This window comes from Sapajus apella, unplaced genomic scaffold (genome assembly GCF_009761245.1).
Source record: "Sapajus apella isolate SASKATOON/1434 unplaced genomic scaffold, GSC_monkey_1.0 scaffold122, whole genome shotgun sequence".
In the NCBI taxonomy this organism is placed as follows: Eukaryota; Metazoa; Chordata; class Mammalia; order Primates; family Cebidae; genus Sapajus; species Sapajus apella.
This window is the reverse complement of record NW_022437062.1, coordinates 7168729-7184450: the sequence shown is the minus strand read 5'-3', so window position 1 is coordinate 7184450 and position 15722 is coordinate 7168729. Positions and strand designations below refer to the sequence as shown.

Below are 15722 nucleotides of genomic sequence, written 5' to 3'. Positions count from 1 at the left end.
TATGGTTTTCAGTTGAAGTATTTTTTTTGACATTAAAAATGGGGTTGCTAGAGAGAAGAATTAGTCCTTGGAGGGCTGTAGAATCTCTGATAACACATAAAGTGTTTTCTGCCTGGTATGGAGACAGGGGATTGAACTAAAGGCCTCTGAGAATTCTGGGTATCCCAGTAGAATGCTTTCTGAAATACTTGCTTGGACTATAAGGAAAAGTGCTGTGAAAAGCATTAGGTAGGATTTTCAGGTGTGGCCAGCCATTGCTAACACTTTTGCATACGGGAATATGGCAAGTGCCTCAGCGATGAAGGGTAAAACGATGGTGTGCGTGGGTGGGTGGCTGATGCGGGCCCCCTCTCACCAGGTCCAGATGCCTCTAGTGAGAAAATAGTTGTAAATTATGAGAAAACCAGAAAAAAGGCAATAAAAAAAGGGAAGGCCAGCCATGGTGGTTCACACCTGCTGTAATCCCAGCACTTTGGGAAACTGAGGAAGTGGGGTTGCTTGAGCTCAGGGCTGTAGTAAGCTGCGGCTGTGCCACTGCACTCAAGTGTGGGTCAGAGAGTGAGACCAAGGGGTCACTGAAAGAGAGGGGTCTTTGGTTCTTTTTTTATTGGCAAGAGAGAGGGGTCTGTGGGTTTTTAATTAAGAAAGACAGCCAGGTGCAGTGGCTCACACCTGTAATCTCAGCACCTTGGGAGGCTGAGGCGGGAGGATCACTTGAGCTCAGGAGTTTGAGACCAGCCTGGCCAACATGGTGAAACCCTGTTTCTACTAAAAACAAAACAAAAACAAAAACAAAACAAAAAACAAAATTAGCCGGGCGTGGTGGCATGTTCCTGTAGTCCCAGCTTCTCTGGAGGCTGAGGCAGGAGAACTGCTTGAACCTGGGAGGTGGAGGTTGTAGTGAGCTAAGATCACACTACTGCATTTCAGCCTGGGTGACAGAGCAAGACTCCATCTCATTAAAAAAAAAAAAAAAAAAAAAGGGGGAAAAAAAAAAAAATTTCTTACAAAGAAGAAAAGCACAAAACAGCATGGAATAGAAAAGGGACACTTTAATCCATTTAATGAAAAACCACATGCACTTCAAAGCTTTTTTGAGAGGAACACATTCTGAAACCTAATTATAGCGGGAAAGCACAAAATCTAAGTCCCCATACTAACTGCGGCTAAATATCAAGTAGTCAGTGGAAAGCAGTTAAAGAAAATCAGAGCAATTTTATTCAACCTTGACATTCAAGAAAAGACTTGGTTTTGGGATGTATCTTGTTAGCTAACCATCAATTTAAGGGAGTAAAATCCATTTAGCATGTAATTTTACCTCCAAACTGTGAAGACATCACATTATTAGAATGCAAGTTTCCTGTGCAATAGACTGTATTTCTGTAACAACAGTGATGTTTACCTTGAGAGGCATTTTGCAGTATTCATTGAGTTGTGGCACATCAAAAACGAGGCGTCGCAGGAGCTGCTGTAACATGGAAGGCCTCAAGTGGCTGCAGCATGAAATCAGAAACATAGAAAAACAGAATGAAAAAATAAGGGAAATAATAAAGGAGGAATGAAAGAAACACTCAACAAGACGCATATATTACAGCCAAGTCGCAAAACGACTGGCTACTAATACCCAAGATCTTAGATAAACAAGAGATGATAAAACACTTTAAAACTGAGTACAGTTAAAATTCAGAACAAGAGTGCTAATGAATTGGGATACGCAAGGTGGAATTCCAATTGTTATGTGATAAAATGTTCTGGGATCTATACGTACTCAAAATATATTCACTGACTATGTGCAAAGAATATAACAGAAAGAAGGTGCAGTGAATTCCATAGTCGTCTCTAAGGGCTGCTGAACTCTGCAGAGGGAGAAACTGGAGTGGAGCAGCTGCACAGGTGGAATCTGAGGCCACCTACTGGTGTGATTTGAAGAGAATTTTAAAGCCCTCTGCCTTACAATCTGGTCCATGAAGTTCTCACTACTGGAATCATTTGGTTCGGGTAAGGTTTTCTCCTCAAAACAACTCCACTGATAGGCAAATCCAGTAACTAATTAAAGAATAATCTATCAAATTACAGAGTTCATGGCACAAATAAATTTTGAGTAGAGAAAGGAGAGGTAAGCAACACTGACTTAGCTTTTTTACATTGCCAAACTTTAAAATAAAAACCTTGTGGAACCTGTGGTTTTCTGCAGAGAAAGGGGTACACACATAATATATAAGTTCAGCTCATGAATCCCTGAATTTTTTCCACTACTGCCTAAGTAGCTACAGAGGGAAAGCTAACATTCCTTTGTTAAATGTCAGAATGCCAGGGAAGAAATCCTTGGAGCATCTCCAAAGGAAGGATGTGTGCAGATGGAGAACAAAAGTCATCTGCTTCACAACTGTTTCTGGAGCTGGCCGTAGGATAAAAAGCCCTGGGGTGAAAATATACAGTGAGTAAGTAGCCTTGTCTCTGAATCTAACAATGAGAATGCAAAAATCACTGAATGTTTCACATTACTGTTCACCTATTAGCAATTATCACCTAAGATTCACCAACTTGAGTACCATCAAAGAGTGTAATCAATCCGTAATTCTACAAATTCCTGACTTATTAAAATAAACAATGAAAAAATCTAGTTAAGTATCAGTTTGCCTACTACACCTAGAGCTCAAGTGGTCAAGAAGAAAAACTCTAAAAGTACCTTAATAGGGCTGTGAACTCTACTTTTTGTTTGATGTAAAATTGTAATTTCTCAGCCTGGCGCCATGGCTCATGCCTGCAATCCCAGCACTTTGGGAGGCTGAGGCAGGCAGATCATCTGAGGTCAGGAGTTCGAGACCAGCTTGGCTCACACGGTGAAACGCTGTTTCTACTAAAAATACAAAAATTAGCTGCTGCATGCCGGTAGTCCCAGCTACTAAGGAGGCTGAGGCAGGATAATCACTTGAATCTGTGAGGCAGAAGTTGCAGTGAGCCGAGATTGCGCCATTGCACTCCAGCTTGGGCAACAAGAGCAAAACTCTGTCTCTAAATAAATAAATAAATCGAATTTCTCCAAAGTCTGATTCTTTAAAAGTATTTGCAGCTCAAATTCATCTCACCAGAGTGACTTTGTTATTAGGAAATGGCTCATGCTGGGAGGTAGGGCTCCTTGGTTGATGTGGTTTCTAAAATACACCTGGAGGTCAGCTCCAGCAAAAGGTAGAAGGAGATCTGCAGCTACTATTGATGCATTGCCAGCCAATTACAGATTAAAGCTGATAGAAAAGATTTCTTTTTGTGTAAACTCATTATTTATTCCATTTTCTACTATTGAGAAGAAAATAGAGGCTTGTAAAAACAACTAACGGGGCATTAATCTTCCTTTTGAAGTGGCAAGGTGCAAAACCCAGGTATCTTCTTAATTCCTAGAGGTTAACTGGTGTGTCCACTGAAATTTATCTCTCTTGAAAGATCAATAATATTCTAATTAGCATAATTGTCTGCCAGTTATCATAGAAACCCAATGGTGAGTGAAACAGTATCATAACACAGGGCCTGGTTTTGGAAGGAGCTCTTTGGGAGAAAACCCTTTTTGGGGCCTGGGTCAAGGCCTCCTTCCCATCATCCAGCCTTTACTCCCCACCCCAAGATAATACTACTAGGTAATGACACAGCCTGTATCATAAAGCAGTTAAAGCCTAGAGGCCTTAGAAGATACAAAGACAACAGATACATGTTACTTTTAGTAAGTATTTTAAACATAGTGATCACTGTTATATTTGAAATGTAAGAATGAGGTTATCCTTTTTAAAACATTTTAAAGCTTTTTGGTAACAAATGTTATTTTTCAGAGCAGTTTTAGGTTCACAGCAAAACTGAGAAGGGTCCTGAGAGTTCTCATATATCCCCGCCCCATACAGGTGCAGCCTTCCCCATTATCATTATCCCTCAGCAGTGGTACATTTGTGACAACTGATAAACTTGTATGTTATCACCCAAATTCCATAATTTACATTAAGGTTCTCTTTTGGTGTTGCACGTTCTATCGGTCTGGACAAGTATTTAATGACATACATCCACCCTTATACTGTTTCTGCTGCCCTAAAAATCCTCTGTGCTCCACGAATGTTCACTGCAGCACTGTTTACAACAGCAAACACCTGGAACCAACCCAAATGCCCATCAATGATAGATTGGACAGGGAAAATGTGGCACATATACACCATGGAATATTATGCAGCCATCAAAAATGATGAGCTCGTGTCCTTTGTAGGGACGTGGATGAAACTGGAAACCATCATTCTCAGCAAACTGACACAAGAGCAGAAAATCAAACACCACATGTTCTCACTCATAGGTGGGTGAACAATGAGAACACATGGACACAGGGAGAGGAGCACTACACACTGGGGTCAGTTGGGGGAAAATGGGGTGGGGACAGCAGGGGGTGGAGAGTTGGGGAGAGATAGCATGGGGAGACATGCCAGATATAGGTGAAGGGGAGGAAAGCAGCAAATCACACTGCCACGTGTGTACCTATGCAACAATCTTGCATGTTCTTCACATGTACCCCAAAACCTAAAATGCAAAAAAAAAAAAAAATCCTCTGTGCTCAACTTGTTCATCTCTCCCTCCCCCTGAAACCACTGATCTTTTCACTGTTTTCTTAGCTTTACCTTTTCCAGAAAGCCATATAGTTGGAATCATACAGCATGTAGCCTTTTTGGATTGACTTCTCGTGCTTAGTAACATGGGTTTAAGGTTCCTCTATGTATTTTCATGGCTGGATAACTCATTTCTTTTTAGCACTGAATAATATTCCATGGTTTGATGTACCACAGTTTATCCATTTGCCCACTTAAAAAAAATCTTGATTGCTCCCAAGTTTTGGCAATTATGAATAAAGCGGCTGCAAGCATCTGGGTACAGGTTTTTGTGTGGACAGAAGTTTTCCAACTCATCTGGGTAAAAACCCAGGAGTAAGACAGTTGAATCACATGGTAAGAGCATGTTTAGTTTTGTAAGAAACTGCCAAACTACCCTCCGAAGTGGCTGTGCCATTTTCACTCCCACCAGCAATGAATGAGAGTTCCTGGTTGTTCCACATCCTTGCCAGCATGTGGTGTTGTCAGTGTTCTGGATTTGGGCCATTCTGATCTGTGTGTAGGGCTACCTCATTGCCAAGATTACCTTTTGGTGTGATGTTCTACTCACATCGATGTGAGGACTGATGAGTTTTTTTTCTAGGTAGCCCTAGCTCCCCAATGCATAGTAATTTCTTCTGTGATTAGAGCAGGACTCATTCAGTAAGAAATGAAGGCCATTCTCAGCTGGCCCCTAAAGGGGAAGGCTGTCGATCCTCTCTCCAGGGTGACCTACAGCAGTGATTCCTAACCTTGACTGCATATTGGAATCACCTGGGAAGCTTCAAAGGCTGGAATCCTGGGTCCCATCCCTAACAGTTTTGACTTTTTGGGCTGGGGTGTGGCTTGGGCACTGAGTTATTTCATAACTCTTCAGGTATTTCTGATATGCAGCTGAGAAGGAAAAACACTGGCTGAAAATAGCAGATCACAGTCCTGGCCTGTGCTGCTAGGACCTGCTGTTGAAAGGTTGTCTTTCTTTATTCCACCAGACTTGACTCTGATTCCTGAGGACCCAAGGCTCTGGGAGTGACTTTACCTTTTACCCTCAGCTGGCTCTGATGCCCTTCTACAGTTGTAAAAATTATTGCCCTTAATTTCCCACTGTGACTGGAGATTTTTTTCTTTTATTTGCTGCTGGTCTTGGGAGGTCAAGAGATAGGTCGCTTTGATTCACACTCAAAGTCTGGCTTTTATGTAAGATGTGCTCAGGTAGAGGACAGACACATCTGCGTCTGGCTTTATCTTGAGAAGGAAGACAACCCTTAATTTGAACACTCTAGGCCTGAAATAGTCTTCGGGTCTATCAACCATAGGGGGTAAAGCCTGAGCTGTGCCTTCTCCCTTCCCCAAAGGGAAAGATGAGCGTCAAGGAAGAGCCTGTGGGAAATATGGGAGCCGAGCACATCCGATGACATGCTGGGAGGGCTGGTGTATGACAAAGGCCTAGAAGCTTTCTTAGACTGGACCACCAGTTTTCAGATTACATAGTTAAATGCAGGTGACCTGGATGCATACACAGAAGTAACAACATAGGATGTGTACTTACTTGCAAATGGCAAGCAGACATTCTTCTATAGTGTCCCTTTGTGCTTTGGTGAGGGAACGTCCCTTGGAAAGCCTGTATATTGTCTGCAGGGTAGAATCAATAAGAGAGGTGCAGTGTTCTGTTCCGGCAAAGAGCGGGGCACATCTTGTGAGGAGCGGGAGCACAGCAGAACATATATACCTATTGAGTGCGAGCGCAGCCTCTGTGGTGCTTAGGGAAACCTACAGAAAGAAGATTGTGACACAGGTTAACTGCCCTGAGGAACAGAGCAAAGCTGGCTCTGCACCGAGTTCTCATGTCGCGAGTTGTGGGAGCTCATACACGTTTACGATGCATAGCAAGGAGGTGAACAACTTTCTACCTTATCAGCAGTTCTATTTTTCTTTGTGCATTTTCAACGAAAAAAAAAAAAAGCTAAAAGAAAGAACAACAACAACAACAAGAAGACAGGAAAAAACCAATAACAGGCTGGCTGGCTCCGTCCTCCCAAATGATCCTATAAATATCCGTTCCCTTCAAAAGAATTTTGAACTCATTAAAATCAGCTGATGGCCAGTCTAACCCAGCATTTCGATGCCTGTGAAATCCAGCTGCCAGACTACTGCATTATTATTCTGGTTTTAGCTCTCTTTTCTCACCTCCTCAGGACTCACACACTGTCATCTTATGACTGTAAGATTAGTGAATGGTTATAGGCCAAGGAGTTTCTCAGTTTCATCAGTTTTGTGAAAGACAAAGTGGAACTCTGACTCCTTTCTGTTCATTTGTGAGCACCGTGAGCAATTCACAATCAATACTGACATGACAGCAGACCTCACTGAAGGGAACCTGGCTCTCTGCATGAGCAATGTGTAAAAGGAACAGAAACTTGGGACCTTCTATAAAACTCTAGCATAATTCTTGCTCATAATGTTCTTTTGTGTACGTTTAGATGGACAAGTTGAATACAAGGAAAATCCATTTGGTGACACTCAATACAGCCAAAGCACGCTTTACTACCATCTTTGAAAACTGTAGAACTTCAAAAGAAACCCTGAGATCCAAAGAGATGAAATATTCCCATTTCTTGTGATACTGCAGTCATTCTATCTGTAACACACTTTTTTTTTTTTTTTTACAACTTAGGATTTGAGAAACCATTTTCTTTGAACTATATACATTTCTCATTATTCCTATAAATTATCTAAATTATCAAGTTTGTCTCCTAGAAACTTCAGTAATCCTGCTGAGAGAAACAGCTAATCTTTCACATTTGTCACTTTAACATACAGAGTTAAAATGAGAAAGGACAGAGCTTTGATTGCAGACGATTACAAGTTTTCAAAAGAGAATGCATGAATGTCTGTGTGTTACGGACCAGAATGTAACACCTTTTTGTTGTAGATAGTGTTTGGACAAACGAGTGATTGAACACCAGATACCAGCATGGCATTTGCTGTTTATTTGATTTATACAAACATTAAATAATTTGATTAGGAAGCTCGGGGAAGTCCTGTGATTTAAGAAAAGTATTTTTTTTTAAAACCAAAAAATTTATAGAGCAGTTCAAACCAACAGCAGTGGCAGCAGCATTGTTTTAATTATTCAAAGGAATTGTACGCCCTAACACTGTCATATGCACCATTTATCATCTCCACGCCACAGATGCAAATGCAGCTCCCATTCAGGTTGGGGCTCATATTTCTTTCCATTTCTGGGTGACCTGTGCATGTGGAATCTACCCAAGTTAAGGTATTTGCCACTGACAACCCATCACAGAGGTCCAATTTCTATCTCTGTTGGACACCAGGTGGAGCCTTTGAGAAACCTTTTAACTAAAAACAACCTTAAACTGGCAAGATGTTGTTTAGACACGCTGATCTAGTCTGTCTTTTCTCCTTGGACCTAGGACTCCTGGTGTACCTTTTCTCTGCTTAGTTTTGACTTGTGGCACCTGGTATCTGAGCTCTGTAATTCTAGGGGCCTCTCTTGATGTCTGTGGAAGGTGAATTACCTTATTTATCTCACCCTTGAGTTCCAGACATATTTGCCCTTGTCCTCTTGTACTGGCCTTTTTCATGCCCTTGGCTTCAGACCTATCCATCCTGGGGGTCAGTACATGAAACTAAGGAGTCAGAGTGGGAAGAGTAACATCAGCCTATAATGTGGCCAGCCAGCCTTTTTCAAAAGCTATAGAGACATGGTTCTCACCTGAGGGTGCTTTTATCCCCCAGGGGACATCTGGTGATAACTGAAACTGGTTTTGGCAGGCATTTGGGGTGAGCTGGGGTGCTACTAATATCTAGTGGGTAGAGGCCAGGGATGTTGCTCAACATTCTACAATGCACAGGGTAGCTCCTTACAACAAATACTGCCAAGGCTGAAAAACTCTGCAATTGAGGGAGTTGGATTTGAGGGGAAATGTACCTACATCTAAGACTCTGGCCCAGTAAATTAAGATCTTCCATTTCATAGCGCCTCCATTTTATCACCCTCTAAAGTAAGCTATTAAAATGTACTTGGTGGGTAAATAAAAATTATTTGCTTCTAAGTTCAATGTTACCAATTTTACAATGATGGGAAAAATAATTTTTGTTATTTTTGCAACTTACTGTATCTAGAGAGGCAGAGGCTCTTAGGTCAGGTAAAAATCCAACCTCCAGCAAGTGGAGCAGAAAAGTTTGATCCTTAATGCCATAAACACGGTCCAAGAACAGCACCATAGGTGCCTTGTGGTCAGGGCAGAAGTTGGCCGCCATATCTGGCTCACTGACCGACCCATCTGAAAGACACATAGAAAATGTGATTTCCCTTTTTTCTATCTCCAAAGTCTCAAAAGGTAACACAGAGCTTGTCTGTCTATAGCTTGTTCTCCTTATAAGGAACAGGAATTTTGGAAAAATACAGGTTGAGCATCTCGAATCCAAAAATCTGAAATCTGAAATGCACCAATATCTGAACTTTTTAGGCACCAACATGATGCTCAATGGAAATGCTCATCAGAGTATTTTGGATTTTCAGATTTGAGATACACAACTGGTAAGTATAGTGCAAATATTCCAAAATCCCCCCAAAATCCAACATACTTCTAGTCCCAAGCAGTTAGGATAATGAATACTCAACCTGTATAGTGTTGTGCTGAAGGCAGCTTGTACTTTGTTGAAAATCCAATTGTTAAAATTCTAGCCAGTTGTTAAACATGCTCATTATTAAAAATTAGAATTTACAATTAAGTAAATATTTAAAAAGGTAATAAATACTAGAACTCATTATTTCCTAATGATTTCACGTGCGCTATGCTCTTGAGAGTTTCTTCATCAATTGTGTTTGTACGTCAGGAATACAATATCATCGTGTGCCACGTCCATTCTCTTCCCAACTCTGTGTTCAGTGACAACACATTCGTAGCTTGAAATTGGTCATCGTGGGAATACTTATACCACAGAAATGGGCAAATGCTAGGAATCAGGAGTTGATTTATTGCTTTGTTGATTTGAAACATAAGTGAGGGAGAACACATTAATGAAGGCAGATTAAATTGAATGTCATGTCTGTGGTTATGACATCATAAATAGAACAAACTTGGAGGACATATTCTTACGGTATTTGGAAACATTGTCTGATTTAGGTGAAACGTAGATCAGGTCATCCAAGAATTCTAATCTTAATCAAGAGGTTTAAAGGTGAAGTGTGGGAACACTATGAAGAAAATAAAAGCTGCTTGACCTGAGGATAAGACAAGATTTCAAATGAGGATAGAAAACAATCTTTCCTCTCCCTGTTTTGATTACACTAAAAACTAGGAAAGAAGGCCCCCAAAGGAACACACTGTAGCCACAGATTATTTAAATACTGTACTGGAAAGGTGTGAGACTCCATAAAGAACCCTGAGAGGCACAAAGATTAAGTCCCAGCCAGCACGGACCCTCATCCTGCCCAAGAATCAGCATCAGGCTCCGGGAGAGCCAGAGAGAAGGGACCTTCCAGACTTGTACCAGGCAGAGCTGGGACTGAATGGCTGAGGCTGACTTCCTCTCTCACACATGCCTGGTGTGGTAGGATATGAATTAGTGTTTTGTGTTTGGGAAACACTGAGTTCAACGTCTATTTTCATTATCCTAAGTTTTCTCAGAGATGTTATCGTTTTACTGTGCTTATAAAAATGTGATGTATTTCATAATATTATAAAAATGTGATGCATTCCACAGCATGTCCTAAATTTATTTGATCCCAGGCCCCTTACTGATAGGTATACCTATTAATATCTCCTACAAAAACCTTTCATAGAATATCAGTTTGGGAAACATGGCAACAGTTGGAATCATACTTTTCAATTCCTCCGTTTGCCTGGATAATGGGTGGGGCGACTCAGAGAAATAACACTTAGGGGAGAGTGTGACTTTTGCAAAGATAACACTGACTGATGTCAAATGTCACAGGTAGCATTGGGGGAAAACACTTTATGATCCTCAGCCATGAGGCGTGCAACTGTGGCTGAAGAGAGGCTGTGGGGGACCCGTCTGTCTGTGCCCCAACTGCCTACACAAGCTGGGGGACCCAGGGGCAAAGAAGAAGGGAGGTCGTGGTGAGAGCTTTCACTTGCTCCAGTCCATCAGCCTCCCTCAGAGGGCTGGCATGCTTGTAGGAGGACAGTGAAGTCTGTCTGTACCTGTGGGACACAGGGTACAACTGTCTTGGCACAGATGAGAGAACAGATTGAAGTCATTACTTCCTAATTATTTCACTGTGAATTATACTCTTGAGATTTTTTGCATCAATTGTATCTGGGTATTGGGAATACAATATAATGATGTGCTATGTCCATTCTCCTCCCAACTCTGTGTTCAGTAACATTACATTGGTGGCTTGAGACTGACCATGTTGAGAATGTTTATACCACAGAAATGGGCAAATGCTAAAAATTAGTAATCAATTTATTGTTTTGAGATTTTTTCTTCAGGAGACAAGAGAGCAGCTGGCTAGAGCTCAGAGAAAACTCATCACAGGAAAAAGAGCGAGACACTTGCCCTGTGCAGCCTGCCCTGCATTCAGGACCTGGGGGTGGCTGTGCTGGGGGCAGAGTCCTGCTCGAGCCAGTGGCTGCTGGGAGACCGCTGCTTCAGCCTGCAGTCACTGCCCTTACCTTTGTTGAGGGAGGGCAGTTTCAAGGGGATACTGATGATCCCAACCAGGTCTTCTGTGGGGACCAGGGAGCGCAGGATGGACCTGATGCGGATGGCTTCCCCCTTTCCTGTCTGGATGAGCTGGAAAATAGAAAATAGGGTCGAGAATGAGATTAGATAAGTGAGGTTCCCACACCTTGCCCCACCCACCTTCAAACCTCTGGCAGTAAAATGACTTAAGGGCAGGGGCACATTTCTATGTTTCTCTAATTGCTACAGACACCTGTGGCCACAGGGAAAGAGGAGAGTGGTCTCTTGATTTTCCAGAAAAGGAGCTACTGAGAAGTAACTGACTAAAGAGGTTGCTCGATTCCTTTGCAGTTGTTAAAGTGGCCATGAGGTTGTGGTATCAGGTCCCAAGAATAAGTTCATGGCCTGCTGGTGGCTTCTCAGTGTGACTACACTGCCAGGAGTGCCAGTGGCCATGATAGATATGTTGACACTATGGCCACAATGGCAGACTCTAGAATTCTGTGAAATGTAGAAATGGCTTATGAATTTCAATTTCAAAGAGTCTGATTAATGTGGGGGATGAGAAGTGGGCAAGAAGGGTGTAGAGAACGACAGAACTTGAAGGGCTCAGTGGAGTTATCCCGGCATGAACAGCCTGATCCACCCTGACAGTGACGGGCCAACCCAGCACGTACAATGGTGTGCATGCATATCCCCCTTCACACGCAGTCTCTGGTGAGGTGTAGCAGGTGTTCAGCTCGGAAGTAAATGTCATAGCTCAGGGTCACACCTTCCCTAGGTGGGCTGGATGGTAGGCTCAGACACAATGCTTGGTGCCACCAGGGAAAGGAGAAGGCCTGCTTTCCCCCCAACCCTGGTGCCACCTCCATCCCCAAGGGTAGAAAAGAGGTGATTGGTGATGATGGCATCTTTCCCTCACCACTGATAGAGGGGGACCCATAGGAGGGGTCCTGAGAAGTGCTGTGTGCATGTGTATGTGTCAGGTATTGGAGCAGAGAGGCAGTAAGGAAGGAAGAAGGGGCACCCCAGATGGGTGTGAACACACAGGAGTGTGAACACACAGGGGTCCCTGATCCTCCCCACCCCCACCAAGACTGTACAACACCCTAGCGTTTTCTGGGCTCCAAGTTTCCTGCATTTGCGTAAAGGCACAGAAATGGAAAGACAGGCCTACGTGGGTGAGGCTCATTTACCAAACGAGGAACTGGAATCCTAGGAATTCAGATCAGCCTTATCAAGATTTAGAGTTGCTTTTCATATGGAAAGCAGCTATTTCCTCTCTTAGGATGTCAGGCCTTATAAAAAATAAGGCTTAGTCTTTTAGCCCTCAGCAGAGGTGAAAAAGGAAAGGAAAAGATCATACTTTTTAGCTCAAAACTAAGTCTGAGAAGACATCTCATAAAACAGAAGACATCTCATAAAACTATCCTTTTGTGATGTTTGCAAAGCTCTATCTCTGGGGGAAAAATCAAACGCCATCCACAAGAAGAGTCTGCGTTCCTGGGGCCTAACGCCACAGTCATCAGGAAAGGGATTTTCCACATGGAGCATCCTGATGGCCATGATCCAGAATCGAGACACTCTCATTTTGTCCAAATTGAGGCATGTCAAAACATAATTCTAGGAGGCTTTTGAAACAAAGTGTGTAGGGGATATGCTCAACCAGTGCCATGGAGAAATCACACAAGACAAGGATCTAGCCAGGAGTCCCTCCCTAGAAAGCAGCAGAGGCAGGTATCAGAAGTAGAAACTACTTTTGAAATAAGCTAAAAGAGACCTAGAAAAAGGCAAGTTAGCAAATGCAAGAGACAGAGGAAGAAATGAGATTCTGGAAATCTATAGTGTTCTTGGGGCAGGCTTCTCAAAACTGTTCTTGGGGATTTCCAGCAAGACGGCTGAATAGCAACAGCTCCGATCCACAGTTCCCAGCGAGAACAATGCAGAAGGCCAGTGATCTCCACATTTCCAACTGAGGGACCAGGTTCATCTCACTGGGACTGGTTAGACAGTGGGTGCAGCCCAATGAGGGTGAGTCAAGGCAGCCCAAAGAGGCATCGCCTCACCCGAGAAGCACAAGGGGCCGGAGAATTCCCTCTCCTAGCAAAGAGAAACCATTAGGGACTTTTTCTGACACTCTGGCACTCTGGCTCAGATACTGTGCTTTTCCCACAGTCTTAACAATCCACAGACTAGGAGATGATCTCCAGTACCTACAACACCAGCGCTCTGGGTTTCCAGCACAAAATTGGGTGGCTGCTTTAGCCACAGGAATTTTTTTTTTCTCATATCCCAGTGGAGCCTGGAATGCCAGTGAGACAGAACCGCTCATTCCCCTGAAAAAGGGAGATGAAGCCAGGGAGCCAAGCGATCTGGCTCAACGGGTCCCACCCCCATGAACACCAGTAAGCTAAGATCCACTGGGGGGAGGTGCATCTGCCATTGCTGAGGCTCGGTTAGGCAGTTTTAACCTCACCTGTGTAAATTTACACAGTGACTGGATGGAGCCCACAGCAGCTCAGGAAGGCCTCTGCAGGCAGACTGTGACTAGGCTCCCTTCTTGCTGGGCAGAGCATCTCTGAAAAAAGGCAGCAGCCCATTAGGAACTTATAAATAAAGTCTCCACCTTCCTGGGACAGAGCACCTGGGAAAAGGGGCAGTTATGGGTTCAGCATCAGCAGACTTAAACATCCCTGCCTGGCAGCTCTGAAGGGTGCAATGGATATCCCAGGACAGCACTTGAGCTCTGATAAGGCACAGACTGACTCCTCCAGTGGCTCCCTCATCCCCCTGTATCCTGACTCGGAGTCACGTCAGTCAGCAGAGCTCTGGCTGGCATCTGGCAGGTACCCTTCTGGGATGAAGCTACCAGAGGAAGAAACAGGCAGCTATTTTTGCTGTTCTGCAGACCCTGTGGGTGATTTTCAGGCATGCAAGGTCTGGAGTAGACCTCTAGCAAACTCCAGCAGACCTGCAGAAGAGGGGCTTGTTAGAAGAAAAACTAAAGAACAGCAAGAAAGAGTTCCAACATAAACAGAAAGGGCATCCATTCAGAGACCCCACTCAAAACTCACCAACTTCAAAGACCAAAGATAGAAAAATCCACAAAGATGGGAAGAAACCAGCACAAAAAGGATGATATTTCCAAAAACCAGAACACCTTTCTCCTCCAAGGAATCACAATTCCTTACCAGCAGGGGAACAAAACTGGATGGAGAATGAGTTTGACACAGTGACAGAAGTAGGCTTCAGAAGGTGGGAGGTAACAAACTTCTCTGAGCTAAAGGAGCATGTTTTAACCCAATGCAAGGAAACTATGAACCTTGAAATAAGGTTAGACGACATGCTAACTAGAATAACCAGCATAGAGAAGAACATAAACAATCTGATGAAAAACACAGCACAAGAACTTCGAGAAGCACACATAAGTTTCAATAGCTCAATCAATCAAGCAGAAGAAAGGATATCAGAGATTGAAAATAAGCTCAATGAAATAAAGCAAGAAGGTAAGATTAGAGAAAAATAGGGTGAAAAGGAATGAACAAAGCATCCAAGAAATATGGGATTATGTGAAAAGACCAAATCTATGTTTGATCAGAGTACCTGAAAGTGATGGGGAGAATAAAACCTAGTTGGAAAACACTCTTCAGGATATTATCCAGGAGAACTTCCCCAACCTAGCAAGGCGGGCCAACATTCAAATTCAGGAAATACAGAGAACACCACAAAAATATTCCTCCAGCAGAGCAAACCCAAGACACGTAATCATCAGATTCACCACAGTTGAAATGAAGGAAGGGCAGCCAGAGAGAAAGGTCGGGTTACCCACAAAGGGAAGCCCATCAGACTCACAGTGGACCTATCTGCAGAAACCCTGTAAGCCAGAGGAGAGTGGGGACCAATATTCAACATCCTTAAAGAAAACAATTTTCAACCCAGAATTTCTTATCCAGACAAACTAAGCTTCATAAGCAAAGAAGAATTAAAATACTTTATGGACAAGCAACTGCTGAGAGACTTTGTCACCACCAGGCCTGCTTTACAAGAGCTCCTGCAGGAAGCACTAAACATGGAAAGGAATAACCAGTACCAGCCACTGCAAAAACATACCAAATTATAAAGACCATCGACATTATGAAGAAACTGCATAAACCAACAGGCAAAACAACCAGCTAGCATCAAAATGGCAGGATCAAATTCACACATAACAACATTAACCTTAAATGTAAATGGGCTAAATGCCCCAATCAAAAGACACAGACTGGCAAACTGGATGAACAGTCAAGACCCATCAGTATACTGTGTTCAGGAGGCCTATCTCACATGCAAAGATACACACAGACTCTAAATAAAGGGAAGGAGGAAAATTTACAAAGCAGATGGAGAGAGAGAGAGAGAGAGAGAGAGAGAGAGAGAGAGAGAGAGAGA

The 15722-nt window shown here is 43.0% G+C and overlaps 1 protein-coding gene across 16 annotated transcripts in view; it reads right to left on the bottom strand.

Moving 5' to 3' along the window:
- RYR3 (ryanodine receptor 3) overlaps window positions 1-15722 on the bottom strand; it is a 553391-nt gene that overhangs the window by 127887 nt on the left and 409782 nt on the right. For all 16 annotated transcript variants that reach the window (XR_004263777.1, XM_032261324.1, XM_032261337.1 and 13 more), the window contains 4 exons: window positions 11285-11405; window positions 8754-8923; window positions 6163-6383; window positions 1403-1493 (listed from right to left, as the gene is read on the bottom strand). Coding sequence is in view for 15 of the 16 variants with exons in the window: in XM_032261324.1 (XP_032117215.1) it covers window positions 1403-1493; window positions 6163-6383; window positions 8754-8923; window positions 11285-11405 (603 nt within the window). In the remaining variant the exon portion in view is untranslated. The remainder of the gene's footprint in view (window positions 1-1402; window positions 1494-6162; window positions 6384-8753; window positions 8924-11284; window positions 11406-15722) is intronic.